Source organism: Furipterus horrens, unplaced genomic scaffold, assembly GCF_987537825.1.
Source record: "Furipterus horrens unplaced genomic scaffold, mFurHor1.1.pri manual_scaffold_5, whole genome shotgun sequence".
In the NCBI taxonomy this organism is placed as follows: domain Eukaryota; kingdom Metazoa; phylum Chordata; class Mammalia; order Chiroptera; family Furipteridae; genus Furipterus; species Furipterus horrens.
The window spans coordinates 130,730,197-130,755,054 of record NW_028327175.1 but is presented as its reverse complement, the minus strand read 5'-3'; the positions used below and the strand labels follow the sequence as shown (position 1 = coordinate 130,755,054).

Sequence of the window (24,858 nt, the reverse complement as noted above, 5' to 3'; positions counted from 1 at the left end):
ATACCTCTTCAGAGGAAAGGCTAAGGGAGTAAACCCCGACAGAAAATCCGGAGCCGGAGTCCCTAAGGCGGTTTGACGTTGCAGTCAACACCGGCAACTCCTGCGGCGCACCTGAAGCCAAGCTGTATTGACTCCGTCTTTCCCTTGGACCCTTCAGCTGCGAAGAGAGGGGGGGTCTGCTGCATGGGCAACAGCAGACCCTCCATATCACCCTGCCCAGGCTCTGTAGCTTCAGCTTCACTGGAGAGGACACTCCAGCGTCATCGCAAGATGTCGATTCAACATGGGAGGAGACAGATACCGTGTCACTCCCGAGTCGGACTGCACAGCCATTCTCGGCGGTGCAGATAGACTCTTAAGAAGCTACACCATCGTCTCTTGAGACGGACGGCTGCCTCCTCCAATTTGATACACAGAAAATACATTTTGCATAACATTCATCCTGGAAGTTGACACTACAACATACACCATGAACCCATGGCCAGGCTAACTGAGGACTAAGCAAAACTGCTGTCCCCACATCCCCGCCATACACTTTATCCACTCATTGCAAACATAAACCTGGGTCTTGTCTGTCTCTTCCCTTTTTAAAAAATACTTTTACCTACTCAGACTTATAGGGCCAGTCACTTCTTAAATTACATAAATGTATAAGGTGAGCCCATAGTCAGAGCCTGGTAGGGCTTAGTGTGTCTGCACTATGTGAGCAAGAGAGTGAGGGTGAGGGGAGTGTATACCTGGAACTCTTAAAATATTGTATGACAACTGCAATTGAAAAATTAAAGAAAAATTAATACTTTCATGTTATTCTTAGAATGCACTTTAGCTGGGCAGAGAATTCTGTAGGATGGTTATTTCCTCAGTCCTACAAAGGTGTGATTCCAATGTGTTTTTGTTTCTGTGGCTGCTGAGAACTCCATGCTCATTCTCATGGTCACTCCTTGGTGTTCTCTCTTCTCTCCAGTTGCTTTTAAGGCCTCCTGTCTGGTATTCTCCAGTTTTACCACCACTTGCCAGCTTGCTCACCTCCCATGCGGTCTCCTCTCTAGGTGATGGGAACTCCCGTTCTTCCTCCAAATTTTCCTCTAGCAAATGGCAGCCAGTCCTACTATAATGAGGGGTAGGAGGTCTGGCCAGATTGCTGGGCAGAGGGGAGAGGGGACCCTAGGAGCAGCACAAGATGAACATCCACCCACCCCCCTGAGATGGGGGAGGTCTGAGAAGCAATCAGGACAGTACATGAGCAGTTGCTCCGGCACCCGGGCAGTGTCATGTGACTTCTGGAAATAATTTCCTATGTACTTCCAAGAGGCAGAGGATTTGGGGGCCAGACTATATAAAGTGGAGAGCATAGAAATGCTGCTCTCTTTCCTGACTAACAGGGGCTCGAGTTCCTGGGCCTGCAGACCCTGGAGACCCTGTCATCTGGGAATGTTCTCAGCACTTCTTTATCACTGTGTGGGCCTTCCTGGCTAGGAGCACAGTAAGCACTGGGCTGGTAGGGCAGAAGGGAAGGAACCCTAGGCTGGTGGGCCATGGAAGCTTCTGCCAGGCGACAAGCCCCATGCTCCTCCCCCACACAGGAAGCCATGACAGCACTGGCAAGTGGAGATGCATTGTGTGGGTTCTCCCTGGCCAGGCACAGATGCACAAGAGGGCAGCCACTGGAGCAACAGAGCAGCATGCCCAGAAGCAAAGACTATGAAAGATGCCTGAACCAAAACAGCTACTGGAAATCAGCTAAACCACCTGCATTTCTTAAAGGACAGTACTTTGGGGTAGGCTAAGGGGTTCCTGGTGCAGCCTTGACCTGAGCCAGCAGAGGGTGGCAGGGTGATTTTCTTTTGGTATCTTAGAGGAATGTGCTTTGAGGAAGAAACCTGCCATTATTTCAAACTGTTAGCCTTTGAATAAAAGATTTATTTCCTTTTCCACTGAATTCTGCCTCCAGAGTTTTTGCCTGTTGGCTGCAAGCAGTAGGACCCCACTGGTTGTTCCATTATACTACAACTCTAATTACTGCTTTTGCTGACACTGCACTGTTCACCAGTCCACCAGCCTTGGCACCTTGATCCCAAGTGCCAGATGTGTATCGCTATTAACCTGTTCCATTGCTATGTCCTAGTCTGTCTCCTCTCATTCTTCCCACCCCAGTCAAGGCCTCTCTTCCCCACCCTGTTTAACCCAAACACTTCAGACTTACTCTGAGCTCTTCCCTTTTCCACCCCTAAGACCAGCCCGTGGACTGCCCTGAGCCACATGCCAGCCAAGCCACCATGATCCTTCACCCGCCTCACCTGGACAAAGCACATGCTCACCAGTCTCCCTGAGCCCATTCTTAATGCCACAGGCCACTTGCCAAAGAGCAGCCAGACTCATCTGAATCATGTCATTCTTTGCAGTGTAGCATTAACTGTCCACTGCTAGCAGAATAAAACACAGTCCCTCATCAGGGGCAGGTTCCATCTGCTCCAACCCCAACTCACTTCTTTTTACACTCTCAGGTGCCCCACCTACTGGCCACATTGGCCAACTCACAGATGAGTACACCAATGAATGAATCAATGAAGAACAAACTAATGGATAAATGGTTTCATGAACAGGGTGGGAAATGGCTGCACATTGTTGAGAAATGGTCAGAATACGGGATGGAGTGGGGTGGTGCCAGGGAGGTGAGTGAGATCAGATGTTGCTAAGACACCCTGGATTGTTGTGATAGGTGGCTGGTCAGCAGAAGGATGAGGCACACAGAGCCCTGTTGATGAATGCCCCTTCTCACAAATCTCATGCGGGCGTGCAGTGCCCTCTAGTGCCCTACCTCCCTTGTGAAGCCAGCAAACAGCCATTAGGCTGAGAACAAAATCACTGACCCCAGCTCAGGAAGTGACTTACTTGTGACTGAAGAACAGTGCCAGAACATGTGTGCTCACATGGACACACACGTTTGTGCACATGCACGGTCACCTGGAGTGTGCTTCACACACCTTGCAATCATTAGGCTTAGTCCCAGTGGGAGGCTGCTTTTGCCAGGGATTGTAATGTAGTTTTGCTTTTAAGTAAAAAGCATAGATCAGGGGAGGCTCTATGGCAACTAACAAATTGGGGGGGGGGGTAGTATTTAAAAGGAATCTCAGCTTTTTAAATGAATTGTGGTAATATACACATAACATCACATTTACCATATTTATGATTAAGTGTACAGTTCAGTGGCATTAAATATATCCTCATCGTTTTGCAACGATTACCACCATTCATCTCCAGAACTCTTTTTATCTTGTAAAACTGAAACTGTATACCTATTAAACAATAACTCCCCATTACTCACTCCCTCCAGCCCCTGGTAACCACCATTTGATTTTCTGTCTCTGAATCTGATGACTCTAGGTGCCTCATATAGGGCAATCGCACAATATTTGTATTTTTGTCACTGGATTAATTTCACCTACCATAAGTCCTCAAAGTTCATCCATGTTGTAGCATGTGTCATAATTTCCTTTCTTTTAATGTTTGAATAATATTCTATTGCATGTATATACCAACATTTTATCTACTCATCTATCAATCGACACTTGGATTGCTTCTACCTTTTGGCTACTGTAAACAATGCTATGGATATTGGTGTCAAATATATCTCTGAGGCCTTGATTTCAATTATTTTGAATATATACCCAGAAATTGAATTGCTGGATCATATGATAATTCTGTCATTAATTTTTGAGGAGCTTTCATACTGTTTTCCATAATGGCCTCAACTTTTACGTGCCTACCATTTAACAGTGCACAGTGTTCCAATTCCTCCATTTCTTTCCTAATATTTGTGATCTTCTCTGTGTTTTTAATAGTAGTCATCCTGATGTCAGAGAAGGAAAACTCTGACTCCAAAAAACCTCCGCTGCCTTGCGGCATACCTCTTCAGAGGAAAGGCTAAGGGAGTAAACCCCGACAGAAAATCCGGAGCCGGAGTCCCTAAGGCGGTTTGACGTTGTAGTCAACACCGGCAACTCCTGCGGCGCACCTGAAGCCAAGCTGTATTGACTCCGTCTTTCCCTTGGATCCTTCAGCTGCGAAGAGAGGGGGGGTCTGCTGCATGGGCAACAGCAGACCCTCCATATCACCCTGCCCAGGCTCTGTAGCTTCAGCTCCACTGGAGAGGACACTCCAGCGTCATTGCAAGATGTCGATTCAACACGGGAGGAGACAGATACCGTGTCACTCCCGAGTTGGACTGCACAGCCATTTTCGGCGGTGCAGATAAGACTCTTAAGAAGCTACACCATCGTCTCTCGAGACGGAAGGCTGCCGACGACATCCTGATGTGTGAGGAGATATATCATTGTGGTTTTGATTTGCATTTCCCTAATGATTAGTGATGTTGAGCATCTTTTCATGCGTTTATTGGCTATTTGTATACCTTCTTTGCAGAAGTATCCAAGTTCTTTGCTCATTGAATTGGGTTTTTGCTGTTGTGATTGAGTTGTAGGAGTTCTCTATATGTTCTGAATATTAACCCTTTATCAGATAAACAATTACAAATATTTTCTCCCATCCCCTAGGTTGCCTTTTTTCTTTGTTGATTGTATCCTTTTGTTACTGGAGAAAGCCTGGTTTATCTCGCAGATACAGTAAAGAACTACAGATCAGTGAACCTATTAGTGTACATGCAAAGTTTATTAGTGAATGGGAGAGCAAAAGCAATGGTGGCTAGAGCAAGGGTGGCCAAAGGCTAGGTGATCAGCACCCATGTGGCCAGAGCCCAGGTGGCCAGAGAAGAGAGTGGCCAGAGGCTGGGAGGCCAGGCGCACCTCCGCCCCACCCCCACCCCGCTGTGTGGCAAAGGGGCCAAAAGTAGAGAGAGCGAGTCCTTTGTTCTGAGGATTTATTTAGTTGGTGGGATGGGGCTGAGGAAGTTACATATTGATTGTTGGGTAAAGATGGTGCCAGCTTTCCTGGGGAGACGTGACTACACAAATGTAGGCATAGTGTTGGGGTCTGTTAGCTCAAATTCTTACCTTGCTCCAGACTATTGGTTCATTTTGCATACGAGACAGGAGGCAGGCAGTTAACCAAAGTTGTTTAGGGGTTTTTCTTTGGGCACTTTGGTCCCCCTCCCCTTCCAGGCTTTGGGATGCATACGCAGTCTCAAGGTTTTCCTTTCCCAGCTAGCAGAAATGACACAGACAGACTTTCAAGGGCTCCCTGTTCCTGCACTATCATAGTTTACTTGTGTTGTTCAGTGTGCCTGGCAGCCTTATCAGACCAGGCTCAGGATTATTGGGTCAGCGGGTGAGACACGTCTTCCTTTGCTTCAATGGTGAAGGTCCTGCCTTTATTTCCCTCTGGTACTCGTTCAACTGTAGCACTTTGATGAATAGGAGTTTTAAATTTCAATGTAGCAAAATTTATCTACTTTTTCTTTTGTTGCCTGTTCTTTTGTTGTCATATATGGGGATCTCAGTTTTGAAGATGTGCCCCCTGCTCTATCCTTAGCCAGAACCAAAGCCAATCTGAACAGTAAGTTCTTGGCCCCATCTGGCATCCCACCAATGCTGCCCTGGCTGCCTGCCACAGGCCAGGTAAATACGCAGCACTGCTGTTTTCTGCTGTGGTTCCTGCTCGGTGACTGTCACTCATGGGACCACAGTGCCCAGCTACAGGAGAGACCTGAATGGCTGAGAAGCTCACCATCCCATGGGTGAGGGCACACACAGGCCTGGTCCCATGGGTAGCCCTTAGTGCCAGGGTCCCAGGGGTCCTCCATGCCAGATAGACACCAACACTGCAGCCACTGCTGTGTGCTCCCCCATGCCAACTGCCCAGCAAGCACAGTAGGCACAGTGCCTGGAGTCCACAAAAATGTTTTAGTTTTCATTATTTTAAATCAGAAGAAAAAAAGAAGTATAATAAGAATATATAATAATAAAGTGGCATGAATTATATTTGTCTTCAAACCAACACAGTCATAAAATGTAATTTTACTTTTTTATGGGAAAAGGGCCCCATGGAGGTCATAGGACCTATACTCACAGTGATCATGGTGTGGCCATGGTTCCAGAGTCACTTGGTCCTCACAGAGAAGGCAGAGCCCAGACCCAGGCAAGTCAAGTTTGAAGCAGAGTACTTCCCTCTGCCTGTGTGGCCATGCTTCCTTCCAATGTGTGCCAAGGTACCAACCCCAGGAGCCCCATGTAACCAATCACTGCACCCTGCCAGACTTCTCACTCAACTCTCCAGCTTCATCCTGCCTTCCCTGTATCTGGGCATTCAGTGGCCTCACAGCCTCCCACTTGCGCTGGGCAGCTGTCACATACATTTCTCCCAGGTGTCTTTCCTACCGCTTTGCTAGGCCTCCTGTGCCTGACTGATGCCTGCAACCGCTGCCTGCCACTCCTGCTGTCAGGCCCTGGCTCTGGGCCTTGAGCTCACTCCGTCCCACCTTGCCCACAGCTCCTGTATGCCCAGTCATCCCCATCCTCTCTCCTGGATGAGCCTGTGTCCAGCTCAGCCCTTCCCCTCATGCCCCTGACCATGCTGGCCTTTGCTTCCTTAACTCTCAGAGCACTTCGATCATAGCTAATAGAAGCAGCAGCTGATGCTTCCCAGTACCAGGTGCTGTTCTCAGCATGGTGCCTGTTCCACTTCATTTCATCACCATGACCTCCCAGGGGCTACTTTCATTAGCCCAATTTCGGGTGAGGAAGCTGGGGTCAGAAAGCTCATGGACCTGGCCAGGGCCCATGGCGGGGATGGGAACAGCAAGACAGGCCTCTGCTCAGGGCAAACAGAGGATAGAAGCACAGAGTAGTGGCCCACAGGCCAACTCCGCTGTTGCCCTGAGTAGGTGATGCAGACAGAATGCTCAGTGCCTCCCTATGTGAGGCTACACCACCTCCACCATCATCACCACTATTCCCCAATTCCCCAACTTCCATCACCACCACCATCACCAACCTCCCTACAATCATCACCACCCATTATCACTTTCACCCCCATCACTACTTCATCAGCACCACCATCACCACTTTGCCAGACATCCTGAGGCTTCCAAATGAAAGCAGCTTTGCCAGGTTTGACCCATATAAGTTGTGGGAGAAAAGATGGGCTGTAAAGACCTACAGAGTCAGCATTAGGCCTGTCTTGCTTACTGTTGTATCCCCAGAATCTTGCCTGATGCCTGGCACAGAGCAGATGTGAAGAGAAGGATTGGAGCAGGCCCTAACAACTTGATGATCCCCAGGCACTTCAATTTGAGAACCAGCTGTCTGTTCATGGGTTTCTGCTTAGCTCAGCTGTACTCACTCACCAGCCAATGCCTCCTTTGCAGAAATCTGTATGTTTGTCCTACTCCTGCTGCTCTGAATTTAAGCCTCTGTTTGAAAAACCATTGAGAACAACAACAACAACAACAACTCTGGCCTCTCTGGGTATATGCCCAACAGATAGACTGCTTAGTGCATACAGTGGAAACTCAATAAATGCCAGGGCCAGCTACTTCCCTCATGCCACCAAGCACACTAGTTACTACTACTGCAGTCTCAGTCCCATTCTTAAATTCCTTCTTCCCAAAATGTTACGAGCAGCTCTCAGTAGGCAGCTTGTGCCACTGTAGCCACAAGATTGAGTGGCCTTTCTGGGCACACAGCAAGGGCAAACTTGATGGGCCCAGCACACGGGAAGAAGCAAAAAGCCATCCTGGCATACATCAGGTGCTCAGGCTTTATAGAATGAGCTCTGGAGCTTTCCACACTCCATGACTAGCACAAAGCCCAGATCTTCTACCCACCTGTCTGGTCCAGGGCTTTACACATAGCACAGCTCTCAAGGCCCTTCCCACCATCATCCCTCTAGCTTGAACCCCGATGGTACAGTCCATGGTGGGGGAGGGCACCAGACCCGAGGTAGGATGCAGTGTCTTCCCAGACACCTGTCCTCCTGGGCCCTGGCTGCGCAGGGTAACTGACAATCTGGAAGAGCAGTTGGTGGAGAAGAGACCTGGAACCAGCCCTTGCTTTAGAGGCCCCATGGTCCCTGCATGCACAGGGACTCCTCTATGCTTTTGAAAAGCTCTTAGCACACCTTACCTGAGCTATCCACGTAAGTTAGGGACTACACTCTCCCCATTCCTTGCTGGAAAACAAACCCAGAGTTCATCTTTCACAGTCATGGTGGAACTGCAAACCGGTCCTTGTTCTCCTAAAACCCCCCATATCATTGTGGAACCCTCTGCCCAAGGTGGGGAAGGGGCTGGTCTTAGCTGATGTTTGGGGTACTGAGGTCTGCAGCCAGGCAGCATGAGATTTAGCAGCCCAGACTCATCCTCTGCTCTCAAGCCCTGGCCTTCTGCTTCTAGGGACCAGGGACACATGCTGCACCCAGCATGTACCTACGGCTACCACCTACATGCTCCCCAGCCCAGCCCAGGCCAGCTGCAGTGGCCTCACTGAGATGATGGACCCTCCTGCCCAAATGTAATTTCCCAGCTGCCAAGTTAATCCCCAGCCGCAATGGCAGTTCCTTCTGGCTTCTATGCAAAGGCAATTGGCAACTAAGTTACAATTAATTTCTTACTCAGGGCAAGGCCTGTCTGGAAAAAGAATGGCCACTCAAGGGGCCTGCTTATGACCATGTGTGGGTCACCAGGCCCCTTTGGCTCCAGGGCTCTCATGTCCTGCAGCCCCAGCAGATGTTGGATATACCAGCCCTGGCCTGCGCATTTTTGTCTCCTTGCCCCCGGCACCCTTCTCACCAGTGTTAAACATAAGCAGGACTTCTACAGCGCATCTTTCATGAGAAGCTCCATTCAAAGTACTTCACACACATTGTCGCACTTAATCAACACAACTGCCAGAGGTAGGAACAATTATGATCTTTGTCTGCTAGAGGGGGAAATCAAAGTAAAGAGAGTGGCTAAGTACCCTTGCACAAGGCCAGATAGACAGTAAGCTGGGCCTTAAGCCCAGTGTGCAAAGTCATGGGGCCCCTGCTTAGTGATACCCATGCACACATATACACCATGACCTGGGGACCGAGGCCACCCACCCATCTGCTTGCAGACCAGGTAGAAAATACTACCATAAATAACCATCCATGGCCTCCTTCACCCTATTCTAAAAGGCAAGTGCCTATAAATGTTTCTTTACATAAATTTGCTCTTTAACATCCCTATGAAATAGGGTGAAGGCCCAGGAAGGGATAATAGGGCAGGAGTTTTCTTAGGCTGTTCCGCCTGATAGGGACAAACACAGTGATGGTTGTTGTGTGCACAGGTAGCACCTGCCAGGGGCCCATGGATGCTAGGAATGTGACAGGCCCATCCCCTTGGGCACAGAAGTGAGCTATAAGGAGTCCTCCCTTCTGGCCCTATCAGGACCTAGTACCACCAAACAATTGGGAAGGTGGATCCAGCAAAGTCCACTTCTGCATGTGGATGGTGACTCATGATTATAACTTCTGGTGGGGGGATAGGGAAGTGCCTGGGAGAGCAGTACCCATGCAGGGCTACCTACACAAGGTGACAGGGACAAAGATGTCTCCATGAGTCCTCAGCATCCTCTTTGTCAGAGCTGGGCCTTGCTGGAGCTACTGAAGTCTGGACATGCTTCCTTGTCATGTTTGAAAGTCACCTCCCTCAAGGGGAGCCCCATCTCCTGGGGGACTAGGGGATTTTTGCCAAGCCAGCCTGCCCTCCTGCACCGAGCACACACTCCCTCCTTCCATGGTGAGGGCAGGCTTGAGATGTCACAGTGCTGTCCTCTCTTTTCTCCACTCCTGCTGTAAGCATGAGCACAGGGAGTGCAGCCAGGGTGGGCCGCAGGCAGGACCCCCAGGGATAGCCAACAGAGTCTCTGGAGCAGAAGATGGGCTCTCCTGGGGATGTGGGGGCCCCAAAGAAGGCCTTAGGGTCTGTTTTTCTGGGAGGGTGGAGGTAAGAGAACTGGGAAGCCTCTGAAAGAGGTAGCTATCTGCAGAACATGGATCTAGGGTCAGCCAAGTCAGAGAGTCCTGAAGGCTCCAATGCACACTCAGCAGACCAGTGCTGGGGCCCAATGCTACCTGCATTTGGAGGCTGTCATGAAGTCCCCTGAGAGCATCAGACCTCAAAGACCTCAACCTGAAGAGTAAAATAAGGAACCCAACTCCCTGGCTGGAATGGCTGTGTAGAGAATGGGTTACGGCAACGAAGTCCTCAACTGATGCTTCCCCTGCATGTGACAGTTCACACCTCCTTCTGGCCTCAATTTCCCCATCTATAAATTGAGAGAGTTGCACCTACTGCTGAGGTTCCCTTCATATCAAATTCTGATTCTCCTATGTCTATGTGCCATCTGTGCAGGAGCAGTCATGGAATGGACTTCCTGACCAGGGACCAAGAGGCAGGATGGTGGGCATGATGAAGCTTGGGGTGGGCTTTGGCCTAGGTGGCCCTTGTGGGGTGAGGGACATGGGACTGGAATAATATTAGAATCACACATGTCCTCCTAGGCTATAATGATAAAGCAGGAAGACATGAGCCTAAATCTGAGGGAGAGATTTCAGCATGATAGGAGGAAGCAGAAAGAAAAGGGAAGAGTTGGCCCATGGTCCTTCATCCCTGGCTGTGTGACCTGAGTGGCACTTGGCCTTTCTGGGTCTGTCCCCTCCCAGCTGGGAACTCCTCCCTGGAAGCACTGCTGCGACAGCCCAGGCACAGAGCACCTGCTGACAGAAGCCAGTTCTCCTCCTCTCTCCCTCCCCCGACCTGGAATCAGATCTGCCCTGGCCTTTGAAGGCTTCCTTCTACCCCTCAGTCAAGGCATTCCTGCCTCCACGCTGGGCTCTGGTGGTTCCACAAGGTGGGAGCACTTGTTCAGTCAGCACCACTGTCCCCCAAAATTGCTTCAACAGATGGGCAGCATGATGTCACACAGTGGCAATTACAGAAATCTAACCCACCTGCCTGGTTGTTTTTAGAGTCTGGACCGATGGTTAGCAAGACAGGGCAGCCCTGGATTCCCCTGCTGTGGAGCTCTGCCTCATCAGGTAGGCTGGTGGGTCACTGGTTCCTGGTACCTCTCCCTTCCCCTGTCCTTTACAGGGCATCTCTAGGCATCAGCATCTCACACACATCTTCGCTTCTGAGAAGTTGAAGCTAAATGTGGCGTTAAGGTCCAGGTCTTCTGAGAATGTCCTCAGAGTCCCAGTGGTGCCATGGTGACTCAACCCCCATAGGTGACATCAGATGAATTCATGTCCTCTCCAAAAGAGGCCTGGGCTCAGATAGTGACACAAACACCACTGGATGAAACTGCTTCTCAGAAATATGTGGAAATTTGATAAAGCAAAGTAAACCCCAAAATAAGAAGATAAACCGCCCAATTAAAACCTTGGCAAAGGACCTGAATAGATATTTCTCCAGAGAAGATATAAGTGGCCAAGAAGCACATGAAAAGATGCTCAACATGACTAAGCATTAGGAAAATGCAAATCAAAACCACAATGAGATGACATTTTGTACCCACTAGGATGGCTATCGTTTAAAAAAAAAAGCGTTGGTGAGGATGTTAAATGGAAACACTGTTGGTAGAAATGTAAAATGGTTTGACTATTGTGGAAAAGAACTGGCAGTTCCTCAAAAAATAAAACTTAGGATTAGCATATGAATCAGCAATTTCATTCCCAGGTATATCCCTAACAGAAATGAAAATAGGGATTCAAACAGATGAATGTTCATAGCAACACAATTCACAATGGCCAAAATGTGGATGCAACCCAAATGTCCATTAACAGATATCGATAAATAAATGTAATTATACATGCAGTGGAACATTACTCACCCTTCAAAAGTAATGCAGTATTGATATATGCTACAATATGGATGTGAAATATCCAGAATGCACATACCCACAGAGACAGAACGCAGAGTGGTGATGTACTAGAGGCTGGCGCTGGGGGAAAGAGGCAGCACTGTCTGATGCAGTGGTTCTCAACCTTCCTAATGCCGCAACCCTTTAATACAGTTCCTCATGTTGTGGTGACCCCCAACCATAATTAAAGCATAGTGATTAATCACAAAAACAATATGTAATTATATATGTGTTTTCCGATGGTCTTAGGTGACCCCTGTGAAAGGGTCGTTTGACCCCCAAAGGGGTCGCAACCCACAGGTTGAGAACTGCTGGTCTAATGGATATGGGGTGATAAAAAAGTTTTGGGATAACTAGAGTTGATGTCTATGCAACACTGTATCAAATGCCACTGAACTGTTTACTTTAAAATGGTTCATTTTATGTTATGTGAACCTGACCTAAAAAAATAAATAAATAAATAAAATGGTAATTATTTGCCACCCTGTCCCTTTCCCTTTCCTTTCCTAGCTGCAAGACCCAACACAAGTGCCTGCTGTGTTGACCAGAAAAGGTTGACCTAGAAGAGTTGGTATGCAGGGGCACAAGTCCAGAGAAGGGGCTGCAAGGAGGGTATGGAATGTAGGCAACTTGTCATGGGCCCTTCCAGTCCTGGCTGCTTAGAGCTCTGCACTCTTCCCCAGGTGTGGATGTACAGTGGCTGATGAAGGTGTCATGAGTGGGAGATACACAGACTGTTGAATCAGTGAGACAGTGGGGGCTTCTGTTACCACATGCAGTACGCCTGCCCTTGCAGATACAGCTAGGTGGGAAACTAGGGAAGCAAAGAAAATCCTAGAGGATTCTTGGTCAAGACTTTTCAAGGTTCTATGGAGTCATGTCTATGGTCCAGCAAGGACCACCTGCAGGCTGCCCACCTGACAAGGCTCAACGCCTTCTGGTGATGGTGCTAAGTGCCTGTTAACCCTGTTCCACAGGCAGGCACTGCACCCACCCCATGGCTAAGTGGCAGCTGGCAGGTCCCTGCTTCTGACTCCACCCTTTCTCCTCCCCAGAAAGGAGAGAATGGAAAGCAGCAGACCCCACAGCCAGTGCTGGAAGGGCAGAATGGGGGAGCAGGCAAAGAGAGAGCAAGTGCCTAGGACCAGCTAGCTCATGTGTCTTTCACTTTCACTGTCCTTGCATGCTTCACTGGCTAGAAAAGTTCGAGGAAGAAACTCAATAAACTCCCTCTGCGCAGAGGCCCACCATCACTATGTACCCTCAGCTCAGCCTCCACATTCACCCCCACTGTCGGATCCTGGCACAAAGAGCACATATATTTCCCAGTATTTTCCAGCTATCAATTAAATTTTAACAAGTAACATTTTTTTTCTTCTTCCGTTTCAGGAAGAGTAGGAATTATTAGAATATTCTGGCAATCCCATAAGTACATGCAGGATAGGGGGTGGCCTAGAGCCAGTTTTGGTGGCCATTGTCTTGCCAGAAGCTTTCTGATTGTTTTAGCAGCAGGTTCCTTTCTCTAATCAGAGCCCAGGTCAGGCCTGGTGCTCTAGGCAAGGCTCAGAGCTTTGCCCTGATGCCTCCTCCTCCAGGGCTACATTGTCCCTCAGGCACTTCTCTGGAACCTTGGGTCATGCAGAACCCACACATCTGCACCCATGTCACAAAGGAGTGAAGGCCCAAGACTGTGATGAGGTGCAGCTGCCAGCACCTGAATCTGGGAGGGGAAACTGGGGCCCCTAGGACGTGTGCCCAGAGAGGAAGCATAGGTGCTTCCCCTGAGCAAGTCTGAAGATCCCCAATGGACATTGCCTGCATCTTCTGGCCCACTAGGTGAGCACACACCTGTACAGGTAGGTGCACAGGTGACCTTTCTGTGGTAGTGCCCTGTCTGCTGTACTCTGTGGAGCCACCCACAAGGCAAAAACAAACAGAGGTGTTTGCTTGAGGCTGGCCACCTGCTCTCCATGAGGGACCAGGTGTTGCCTGGACTGCCTCCCTCAAGGTGCCATTGGCATAATCTACTCCACAGCCACCTTTTTGTAGGGGTATCAGCTCCAGCAAGGTAGGAACTAAGGAAACAGAGGCACCTTGCTGCCACCTCTTCCTTGCTCAGGGTTCTCAGGGTGGACAGTTCAGAGGTCCACTGACTTTATAGCCACCAGCCTTGGGGACAGAGAGGGGCACCAGAGGCTCCCCAAAATACATGACTGTGAGGCCAGAGTTCTGTGGAAGCCAGGGCCTGATCTGGCCAAGAGCTTAAGGAATGTGGGTAGGGGGAGAACCAGGTGGGGAGGGAGGGCAGGAGGAGAGTCCAGCCCACAGGGGCTCCCAAGGTGTCCTGGAACCTCAGCCAGAAGAAGGTCTGTCCTTTAAGGTCCTCTGAGGTGAGGCAGAGCCCTGAATTGGGAGTCTCAGCCTCCCCTAAACCCCCAACACCTGCTCTGGGCTGCCACTCTCTGTCACTTGGGTGGGGAAGGGAAATCCAGGTGAGCTCCAGGAGACCTGAGCTTTCTCCCCCCTTCAAGTCCCTCAGGAGCACCCTCCCCAGGCCCCTAGAGCGACACCCTGGGCTTGGCCTTTGAGTCTTACTGACGTCTCCACCTCCTGCTCACGCTCAGCCTGCCTCTCCTCCATCTGAAATCTCTCTCTCTCACACACACACACACACACACTTGAGATAAGTGACAACTTCCTTTGGTGCCCATGTCTCTCCCTGCAAGTACTACAAGTAACAGCTTTGAGGTGAAAGGGTCCTTCTGTTGTGCCCCACTGTGCAACCCCAGGCTTTTGAAGTGCCCTGGGCAGCAGGTGGTCCCTCCAGGAGTGTGTGAATTGATCACTATTACTGTGATTGTTACTATTAAATCACTCAGAAAAAACAACTGCAAAAATGAGGAGGAGGAGGAAGATGACGACGACATGAGTGGGGGACCTGACATGAGTGGCAAGCCCACACCCGCAAGTGTCCTCAAAACCCAGAAGAAGGAGGAAAAAGCCCTACAGAGGAAATGTAGCTACTTCCACAGGATGGAAGGAAGTGCTATTTTAGGAGAACACTTCTCCAACTCTGCTGTTTTTTCTGGGTACCACGTTGGGTGCTGTCTTCTTCCAGCCTGTCCTGGAGCCCTGGGGAGGAGGACACTGGAGAAGAAAGCCTCACTGTACCCCTTCTTGCCCAAAGCCAAGCCCCTACCATTCAGTTCCTCACCCACTCCTCTGCACCCTCTCTCCTCAGCACGATAACTTCTGTCAAGTGCTGGGTCCCTAGGTAGAGGATGGGTGCAGGGGACGCACTACAGGCCTGTACCACCACCACAGAGACCTCTTCCTGCCATACCAGAGCATACATGCCTTCTCCGCTGGGACCATCTATGACAGGGCCATGGTGGCTGGCAGTCCCCAGACCCATAGGACTCCCAGGGATCAGCTAAAACAGTGGTTCCACCTGAGAAACCAGCTGAGGCCCAGAGGGGCTCGTTTCAGGGGACTCAGCACAGTCACACTTCACTCTCATACCTGGGCCAGGCTGTCTTCAGATCCCCTGGAGGCCCGAGCAGGTGAGTCACTGGTGGGTGAGTTGGCTCAGGGTCACCTTTCTCTCCCAGAACACCTGCTCAGCCCTACTCTTTGTCCCCACCACTGCTGGCCCAGAGAATGGCTTGCCGAAAGTAAGGACCAGGGATGGGAAGTCACTAAGTCCTCTCCTTGGACTCAAGTTCACAGGTTATGGGAGCCTCAGTTTCCTCACCAGTGAAATGAAATGAAATAAATAAATAAATAAAAGGCACCTCCCTCAGGGTTTCAGGAAGGCAAAATGAGTTAGCAGATAAGGAGTACTCAGCATAGACCAGCGATGAGCCCCATGTGGGATGTGGCTGCTGCTGGCATTAGCCTTATCCAGTTGAGACCAGAAGAAGGAAGAGTCCTTCTCTTTCAGGTTGCGGAGACAGGGAATGCCTCAGGGGAGATGACAGCTTCAGGGCCCTCCCTTCACCTTGGCACCTCAGGCTCTGTTTTAACGGATACTATAATTTTTAATCAGTTCTCTCCTTCCCTAGCTAAAGGGCCATTAGCTTCCCATTAGAAGAATGCATCCCATTTTCTTCACACCACCAAAGAAACAGTGATTTACTTAGCTATCCCTAAAGCAATTCTGCAGAATAAAGGCAATTTAGCAATGCACTCAATAAACTTTCATGTTTGTGCTCTGCTCTCAGGCCCCACCCTTAAGAGCCCCTGGCTGGCTCAACCCCTCTGTTCCTGGGTAAGCTGGGGCCTAGAGCAGCCAGTGTGGAACATAGGCAGCTCCAGGCGGCCAGAGGGGCTTAGTAGGGTGGTGGGGGAAGAGGAAAAAGTCGACATGAGTTAGGCAAAGCAGGATCCATTTTCCACTAGTCCCTGGACAAAAACAGGAGAGAAATGGAAAGAGAAAGAAAGACTAGATGGAGCAGCCTTTCTGGCCAAGCGGCTGCTTTGGTACCTGCTGGTCCAGGCAGGAGCACCTACACAGGTCCCACTGCAAAGGGCTGGGCCCGGCAGCCTGGAGAGGGGTGTCTGCCAAGTCATGGAAAGTTTTCCCTTCTTTGGTGCCTGGGAGTCAAAGGCCTGGGGAGTCTCCAGGCAGAGGGCAGGCCCTTCCTTCCAACAAGAGGTGATGAGCAAAATGAGACCTGTGTGCATATGCAGAATCCTAGTGTGTGTGAATGATGGGGAAAGGGTCTCGGTTCCCTGGGTGAGGGTGGAGTGTGAGGGGCCAGGCCATGTTGTGGGCGTGTGTGCCCACAGGCATCATGAGCAGGTGTTCTTGAGAAAGGGCAGGAGTGTATTTTGGCAACAACTGAGTGTGAGTGTGAACATGGATGCAAAGGTGTGGGTTAGAAGAGGACTCTGGGAGTCTCTGCCTAGGTTGGCACCCTTTTCTGAAGGTGTGCGTGGTTGCACATAATGAGAATGTGTGCATGTGGAGAGGAGGCGGGAGGCTGGGTATTGGGGTGGGTGGGTTGTCAGTCTATGTATGACCTTGCTCTGGGCCTCTTTGGGTCCTCTGGCCCAATCCTACCAGCCCTGAGGCAACACTGCTCCTTTCCCTGCACTCTGGTCTTGGCCACCACCTCTATATCTGGGTTGTCTCCTTAACCCCCTCCTGTCAGTCCCCCAGCACAGAAGGGAGCTTTCTATCTTGGGGAGGTGTCAGCAAGGGGATGGCCTGCATCCTCTAGAGCAGTGGTTCTCAACCTTCCTAATGCCATGACCCTTTAATACAGTTCCTCATGTTGTGGTGACCCCCAACCATAAAATTATTTTTGTTGCTATTTCATAACTGTAATTTTGCTACTGTTATGAATCGTAATGTAAATATCTGATATGCAGTATGTATTTTCATTGTTAAAAATTGAGCATAATTAAAGCATAGTGACTAATCACAAAAAACAATATGTAATTATATATGCATTTTCCAATGGTCTTAGGCGACCCCTGTGAAAGGATCGTTCGACCCCCAAAGGGGTCGCGACCGACAGGTTGAGAACCGCTGCTCTAGAGGCTCAGCCCATTCCCCAGACAACAGGCCAGGCCACTGGAACACAGCATCCACAAGAGGGCGCCCAGAGGCTGCGCTGCTCCCAGCCTGGGTGGGTATAGGTGCAGTGGCAATCTGGAGCAGCTCCGAGAGCCAGGGTCTGTAGCTCCAAAGGACACCCACAGACTTCTACAAGGGCCCCAGCTGTCTCCTCCAGGGTGCTCTGGAGCCACTTCTGCACTCTCAGTGCCACCAATGGTGGTTTCTTGGTCATTCCAAGGGAAGGATGGGCGGTGTGGGGGCTCACTTTCCCTTGGTTGGAGAGTCTGTCTTTGGCCACCCACCTCTGTGGGCCAGGGTGTAGAAAACCCACCTGTTCCTGCCAAGTGTCACAGGCCAATGGCTGCCCTGCACACTTACACACTGCTTCTGGCTTACACCTGACTACAAGTCCACAATTACAAAGTTGCAACCCAAGACTTACAAAAGATCTTTTAAACACTCTATTTGTGTTTACTTCTGTCTTGCCTGTGTTTACAGCCTGTCTTCCTCCTGCAGCACTGTGACCCCAGAGCACCAATACTGGAAACAGCCTCCCTCCTCCCATTCTTCCCCAGAGCAAAGAAAGGGCGTCTCACTCTCGGGACCATTATGGCTTCAGTATCTCCTCCTTGATACTGGGATCCGGTCACAGAAACTAAGCCCTAGGCTGGTCTGTGAACACAGAGTTTGTGCAGGACCTGGGAATAGAGGCACGGTGCCACCCCCTCTTTTGTTTCCCAAGGCCATAGAGAGGGAAAGCTCTTTGTAAGCAGTGGGGGAGGGTGGCCAGTGCTCCTTCTCTGTCTGAGGAAAAGTTGGTGCATACAGAGGTACTGCAGGTGCAAATCAGCCAGGGACAGTTTGAGTGAAACTAAACTAAGGGGGTCAGATTCTACAGCCTTGGGGTTCATCCTATTAGGGTTTGGGGGTGGGGGGTGGTGACCATCCTTTGTAAGACCATATATAACACTCCTAGTACCAGCAGGTGACACAAAGGCCTACAGCCCATTCCAAGATTGTCAAAAACTCTTAGTAAATGTTGGTCCAGAGTTGTCAATATGGACCCAAAGGCTGCACCTTCAGGAGGCCCTGCCTGGCAGAGGCATGTTCTAAAGCAGCCTAGTGGGACTCAGTCATGGCAGGCTCTCCACCCCGCTGTTCTGGGCCAGTCTTGAGCATGCCATCGAGGGCAGCCTACCAAGAAACTACAGGCTTTTAGTTTTTTTAAAGAGTTGGGCGGCAAAAACCTCACGGGGTAGAAGCAACCTTTTTATAAAAGAGGAGATAGATGCCCTCCGCACCCCGCAGCGGGCCAGAGGATCCTACAGGGAGGAGTGATGCACCCATGTGGAGGGCAAAAGGAAACCAGGACTCGATCTGCTGCAGAAACAGAACTCTCTGCGCAGGTCTCTGGCTTTCTAGGGCTACCTCACCCGTCCTCCCCTACCTGCGCCGGAACCGCGACAAGATATGTCTGCTTCCTTCCAAGAACCACCAGGCTGGGGCGAAAGGCTGCAGCTCGGACTCTGGGCACCGACCCCAGCAGACTGGCCTAGCGCGCTTCGAGCTCCGGCCCGAGACCCGCCCAGCTCGGGGCCCTAAGCGCCCTGTACACTGCATCATCTGGTTCCCCGCCAGGCCCCTTCGGCTCGCAAATGCGCTGCCTGCTGTCCACTGCACACGGAAAGGCGTTTGGAACACGTCCACTCCGCCGCTCCGTGCACGGAGCCAACTTCGCCCTGGTTGCTGCGGGTACCGGCCGCTGGCAGAACTCACCTTCGCTGAGCAGCGGCAGCAGCAGCAGCAGCCACTGCAGCCCCGCGGTGCCAGCTGTCGCCCTCGCCATCGCCCGTGCGCACCGGGGCCGCGGCAAGAAGGATGGTGGCTCTGGCAGGGAGCGTCAGCAGCAGGGTGCGGCGCTCAGCCGGGCCATCCCATCCCGCCCCCGACGCGGGGGGCTCTGCAGACGGCGAGCGTCGGGGAGCGACTCTGGGCACCTCTGGTGCTCTGCACTAGCCTCGGGTCGCGGGGCTGAGGCAAGCGAGACAGGCTGGGCTTCGACGGAGGTGCTGGCAGGGGCGGAGCGGGGCGGGGCCGAGAGGCAGACAGGGTGCGGATAGGGGCGGAACTCGGGGTATCAACCAGGCTACTACTGGTGCAGATGCGGGGAGGCGCGAGTAGCATGCCAGCGCTGAACATCAGATGCGGGCCTGGGTAGGGGTGGGCAGGAGTAGGAGTGAGGTGCGGGGTTCGTGTTTCCGGCCTGCCTCCGCAGCCCAATCCACGCCCCTCCTCAAGCACAGCCACCCTTTCTTAGCCGGTGCAGGGTCTCAAGCTCTTCACCTCTCCCCGCCGCCCATACAGGTCGGGGAAACTACGCGGGGATGTGGGGTCTGGGAGGTCTGGCTGAGTTGCGCCTGAGCAGACTTGGGACTAGGAAGGTGCCCCGCCTCTAGGACCCTGGCGGGAAGCGCATCTTCCCGCCTTGTTTCAGAGAGGGAGATGCGGTGGGAGCGTGGCCTTCTGGAGAACGACGCGGGATGAGGGAAAGAGCCAGGCCAATGGCAGGGGAGCCGGACCGCTTTTTGCTCTTGTTGAGCACCCCAGGGGTGAGCCTGGAGTGTGGCTTACAATTGCCACGTTTTCGGTGGAAAAGAGGGTAGAGGTCTCCCAGGGTCAGTTTGTGTTAACCACCTCTTTAGGACTGGTGCAACCAATGGGAGCAGGAAACTGGGCCTGGGCACACCTTTCAAAGAGACCTGGTGCTGGTGGCCTAGTGGGATGCTTGGAGGGTAGAACGCCCCCCGCCCCCCCCCCCCCACAGAACTCTTTGGATGTGGGACTGATTGGGTAGGAAAACAAGTAGTAGGGAAGAACTGGGGCCCTAAATAATTTTTGCCCAAAGAAATGATGCCCACAAGCACATATTGGCAATATAATCCTTAAAAGGAGAAACTCAGGGCCCTTAACAGGGGATTCCTGGGTTAAGATGGGTTCTACATCTCTGTGGGAAAAGTCCACTCTTTCCTTTCACCTTGTAGCTGCCTTCCACCTGGGCCAGAAGAATGGAAGCCTTGGGTGGGAGGGTCCAGGGTACATAGGCCTGTGGGGCCCCTACTTTAGGGCCTTTTTGTCCTCCTGTGCACAGAGCTGGGCCCTCTTGCCTGGCTGAGCTCAGAGCTGAATAGGAGATCTGCACATCACCTTGCAGATATAAAGTCAAAATGGAGTCACCCACCCAGGCAGGAGGAGGAGCTGCCAAGACAGAGAGGCTGGCTGGGGGCTCTGCCAACCAGGATGTGCAGAGTGGGCCTGCTGGCAGGAGGCCAGGGCAGTATTGCTAGCTCAGTAGAGCCACCTTGCAGCCATCAGACCTTCATGTTGCCTGCCACGTATGTCCAGGGCCTCAGCCGCTGGGATTTATGGGCCTGGAGTTGACCACAGAGGGCTCCCTTGGGTGTAGACAGGCCCTACCTTTGGTGCTAATGGCTACCAAGGCTACACAATAAGGGCTATGTCCAGGAAAGGAAGCTGAGTAGGAAGGGACTGAGTGGGGATTTCTTTGTTATAAACAGGCTCCTGTGGCAGGAAAATGCAAAAGGAAGAGGGGTGGCTTGGCCTATTCTTCCAACCAAACCCGACTCCCATCTCCCAAGGAGTATCCTGGCCAGGCCTTGGCTGATCCTGGACAGGCTGGATGTCTGGTTGGCTGTATGTCCCATCTGAGGCTGTGTTCTTGCCTGGGCCCCCTTCTCCCTTCCACCCTCTACCTCCACCCTTGGGGGTCTTGAGTGGACATCTAACACTATGGTGAGGGCATTGCCCTCTTCTTACATCAGTGTCTGGGGAACCTCACATACATGTATATGCACATGTGTATATGCATATATACATGTATCCACACACATGGACATAATTGCATATCTTCCCCTTTGTGCATGCCCAGGGACTTGACCAAAGGGGCACCCAATAGAGGGCAGGTGTGAAACCCTGGGCTTGCTAGCCTCAGACTGCAGGCGGAGAGTGACTCTGCCCTGCCTAGGACTGTGCATTGGCTCAGAATACAGAACATCAGAGCACAGGAACATACTTTCTTCTCCAGCAGAGAGGAAATGAATGCCGCCTCCCTGAAGTCCCAAAGGGCAAAGTCAGAAGCCCAGCTGGGGCAGAATCCAAAGATGCTAGTTTAATTCCCTAAGAAACCTCTCCCTTTTCTCCATTTTGTCCCAGGGGCCCTGGGGAGAGTATGCAGGAGGTTCCCTGTCCTGTTCCCTGTCCCGGCTTCCCCTAGTCATATCCCTCTGTGCCTCAGTTTCCAACTGTATACACCCCCCCCTCAGAAGGAGTGACAATTTAAAAAAGGGAGTATGAGAGTGGAGCTCAGTGTTGAGTACACAATAAGTGCTCAATAAATCACAGTCATCATCTTGCCCACACTTAGGACTTGAACTGGCCACACTGTTGAGGGATGTAGGCTCCCTCAGGTATTGGAAAGCTCTATGGGAGCTGGGGGTGGAGGTGGGTCACAGTGTGGTCAGTGCGCCCCACCCTTGCTCACAGCCCCCCTTGGAGTATCATCAGGGCAGTCTTTATTAATAGATTCCTGGGCCCCACCTTCATAAAAATCCATATCTAAAAAAATAGTTCCACAAGAGGTTCTGATATGGGATTCTGCTTTGGAGTAAGTCAGACCTGAGTTTGAATTTTGCTACTAATAGTCATGTGCCATTGCACAAGTCATTTTATCTCCCTGTGCCTTGGTTTTGACATCTCTAAAATGGAGGCTGAAACTGTGTTCCCTCCTCTTGGTGGCTGGGAGGAGTGACTGAAATAGTGTTTGTGAGGCCCTGCGTCCAACACAGGATAAGGTGCTCTATGGGCGGGTAGCTCACATTATTCCTGCAACATTTCTTGCTTCTAAGCAGATGAGGCATATCTGGAGCTCTCTTGAGTCTGGCTCCAAAACACAGCTCAGGGAAGGAAGTGTGGAGGTCAAGCCCAGCAGACAGGGATCTCATCTGGTATCTGGTGCAAGCTTGTCCAGGAGCTGCTGGTGGGGGTATGAGGTAGGGCAGGATACTTTGTGACCACAGACCCAGGTGGCTGTGGGGATTTAGGGATTAGAACTACCTTTAGGAGTGGAGGCTGAGTACAGGGGCAAGAAATGGGGCCCTGGAGCTTTACAGGGACGGAGAACTCCAGCCAGGAGCACAGCCCAGTCCTGTAGGCACTGGAGGCCAGGCAGCATTCTAGGAACTGCTGATGTAGGCCCCTCAGTCCCCTTCCTGAGGCCAGATGTGGTCAGAGTGGGTATGGGATGGGGTCTCAGTCCCTCCTGCAAGTATCTTGATGTAAAGGCTGGAAGCATAGACTTTAAGGCTGACTATGAGTGCTATAGCTAATTGCTTAGTACCTCAGTTTCCCCTTTCTATGCAGAAGTAATGATAGTATTTACCACTGCACTGCTATCCTAGTGGTGTTGAGGCACGTCTGTTTGCTCTTCTAGAGGTGAAGCTTCAAGGAAGAGTCAGTGCCTACCAGCTGGCTCTGAGGGCCCCTAGCAAGTCTCACTGCCTGCCCACCCCCATGTGAAATATGCTGTCTCCATAACACAATCATAACACACAAGGCTTGGGCTCACAGGATGTGGCCCAGGGACATTCTTCCCCTGACTCTGTGGAGGCCCCACCTGCCCTGCCTCATGTCCACAGCAGGCTTTCGCAGACAGGGCTTCAGCCTGGCCAGTGAGAGGACCCTTCACAGACCTTACTAGGAACTGGATACCTGAGGCTCTGGAGCACAAGTAACTGGGTCCTGAATATCTATCAGAGACCCTATGAGACTCAGATAAGGTCCACCTCCACCCAGAGGCCTGACCTCAACTCTAAGCTCCAACCCACCCTTCCAAGGGCCCCCACAACAGACCTGATTTTCTCCTCTGAATTTCCTTCCCCCTCCTTTTTCTCTTTTTTCCTCTGCTGTTCCTTCTCTTTTCCTCCCCTCCCTCTTCTCTTGGAGGAATCTGTCTCTATTTCTATTACCTAGTCCAAGAACTGGCTAACTGCATCACTGGGCCTCGGGTTCCTCATCTGTAACATGGGAATGTCACATGGTAACTGCCTTGCAGTGTTGTGAGTCTAAACCCAAATGAAACATCAACAAAATCAGCACAGTTCCTAGCTCAGCAGAAAATGGGCATTCTCCTCATTCATCTTCCAGGGTTTTCTGAAGTCCAGGGAGCTGTCTGGGTGGGAGGCTGGGGAAGTGGCATGGTGTGAAGGCTACAGGCAGCCCTGAGTTACGTCCTGGCTATGTTCTCTCTGTGAGAACCAACATGTTCCCAGTGTCTCTGTGCCTCAGTGGGAGTGCAGAGTCCCTTTCCCTCAGGTGCCTGATGCTAAGTGAATCTCCAGGCAGCCAGGATGAACTGCTACTACTGATACCATCAGGTGTAAGAATGAGGCCAACAGGCCACAGAGGTCAGTGGACATTGCTAAGTTAGCACAGAGAACAGGGGCTCCTAAACCCAAATGACTGCTTCCCTTGGGCTGGCTTCTCAACTGCACAGGTAACAGTGCACACCTGTATGCAGATGGCAACGAAACTAAAACTGGCCTGTCTGAGCCAACACCTGTCCCTCACCCTCACCACATGACCTGCAGCCTTCTCAGTGGAAGGAGAGAGAGCTCTGGAACCTGAGAGTCTTCTTTGCCACAGCAGCAGTTATCTGACCATGTCATTACACATTTGGGAACCCCACCTGGCTCCTAGGGGCTTTGCTCACACTGAGTCTGAGAGTGCCCAGCCCGAGGGCACAGCTCGCCCAAGATAGCTGCCTCTTGCATCATCTAGGCCAAGGAGAGGCCAGTCCTGGCTCACAAATAAGCTGTGCAGATATTAGGGAGCTTGAATTGGCAAGTCCAGCAAATATGGCCTGAATGCTTTTTAGATAAAACATCTCCCCAGGCGGTTTCATAATCTGCCTTGTAATGCAGATTTAGACAAGATTTTATGAATGCACTTTTTAAAATAGGTCTTAATGGATCCTTTGCAGTAGTTACAGTCCATTGCATAAATGCAAACAGAAGGCTTTTTGAAAACATGTATTATTGATCAGAAGGGTAGCCGCAATTAGAAGCCAGTGTGTCATATCATTCAATACACTCTTACACACTTCCTATACAGCTCTGCTTGTATTCACTCATAACTTTCTGACAAATTATCCTGTCACTAAGGAAGCCTTTCTTTTCCCTTTTGCTTCTAGAATTGGAGGAGGGTCGCTTATTAGCTGGAGGTGAATGAAAAATTAAGCTATTATCATCTCAAAACCTGAAAAGGACTCCTCCAGTTTTAGACTAAAATGGTAAAACCCTCAGGTAAGATAGATGATGCTTCACAATTTTATTGTGGTCTGTTGCCCACAATAAAACAAACAAACAACTGGTGACAAGA

The 24,858-nt window shown here is 51.0% G+C and overlaps 1 protein-coding gene across 2 annotated transcripts in view; it reads right to left on the bottom strand.

The window, feature by feature from the left end:
- The window catches only part of RET (ret proto-oncogene), an 84,900-nt gene extending 65,411 nt beyond the window's left edge, over positions 1 to 19,489 (bottom strand). For both annotated transcript variants that reach the window (XM_090277805.1, XM_090277804.1), the window contains exon 1: positions 19,183 to 19,489. In XM_090277805.1, coding sequence (XP_090133931.1) covers positions 19,183 to 19,252 — 70 coding nt within the window. In that variant the 5' untranslated portion in view covers positions 19,253 to 19,489. The remainder of the gene's footprint in view (positions 1 to 19,182) is intronic.
- Between the last annotated feature and the right edge of the window lie 5,369 nt (positions 19,490 to 24,858).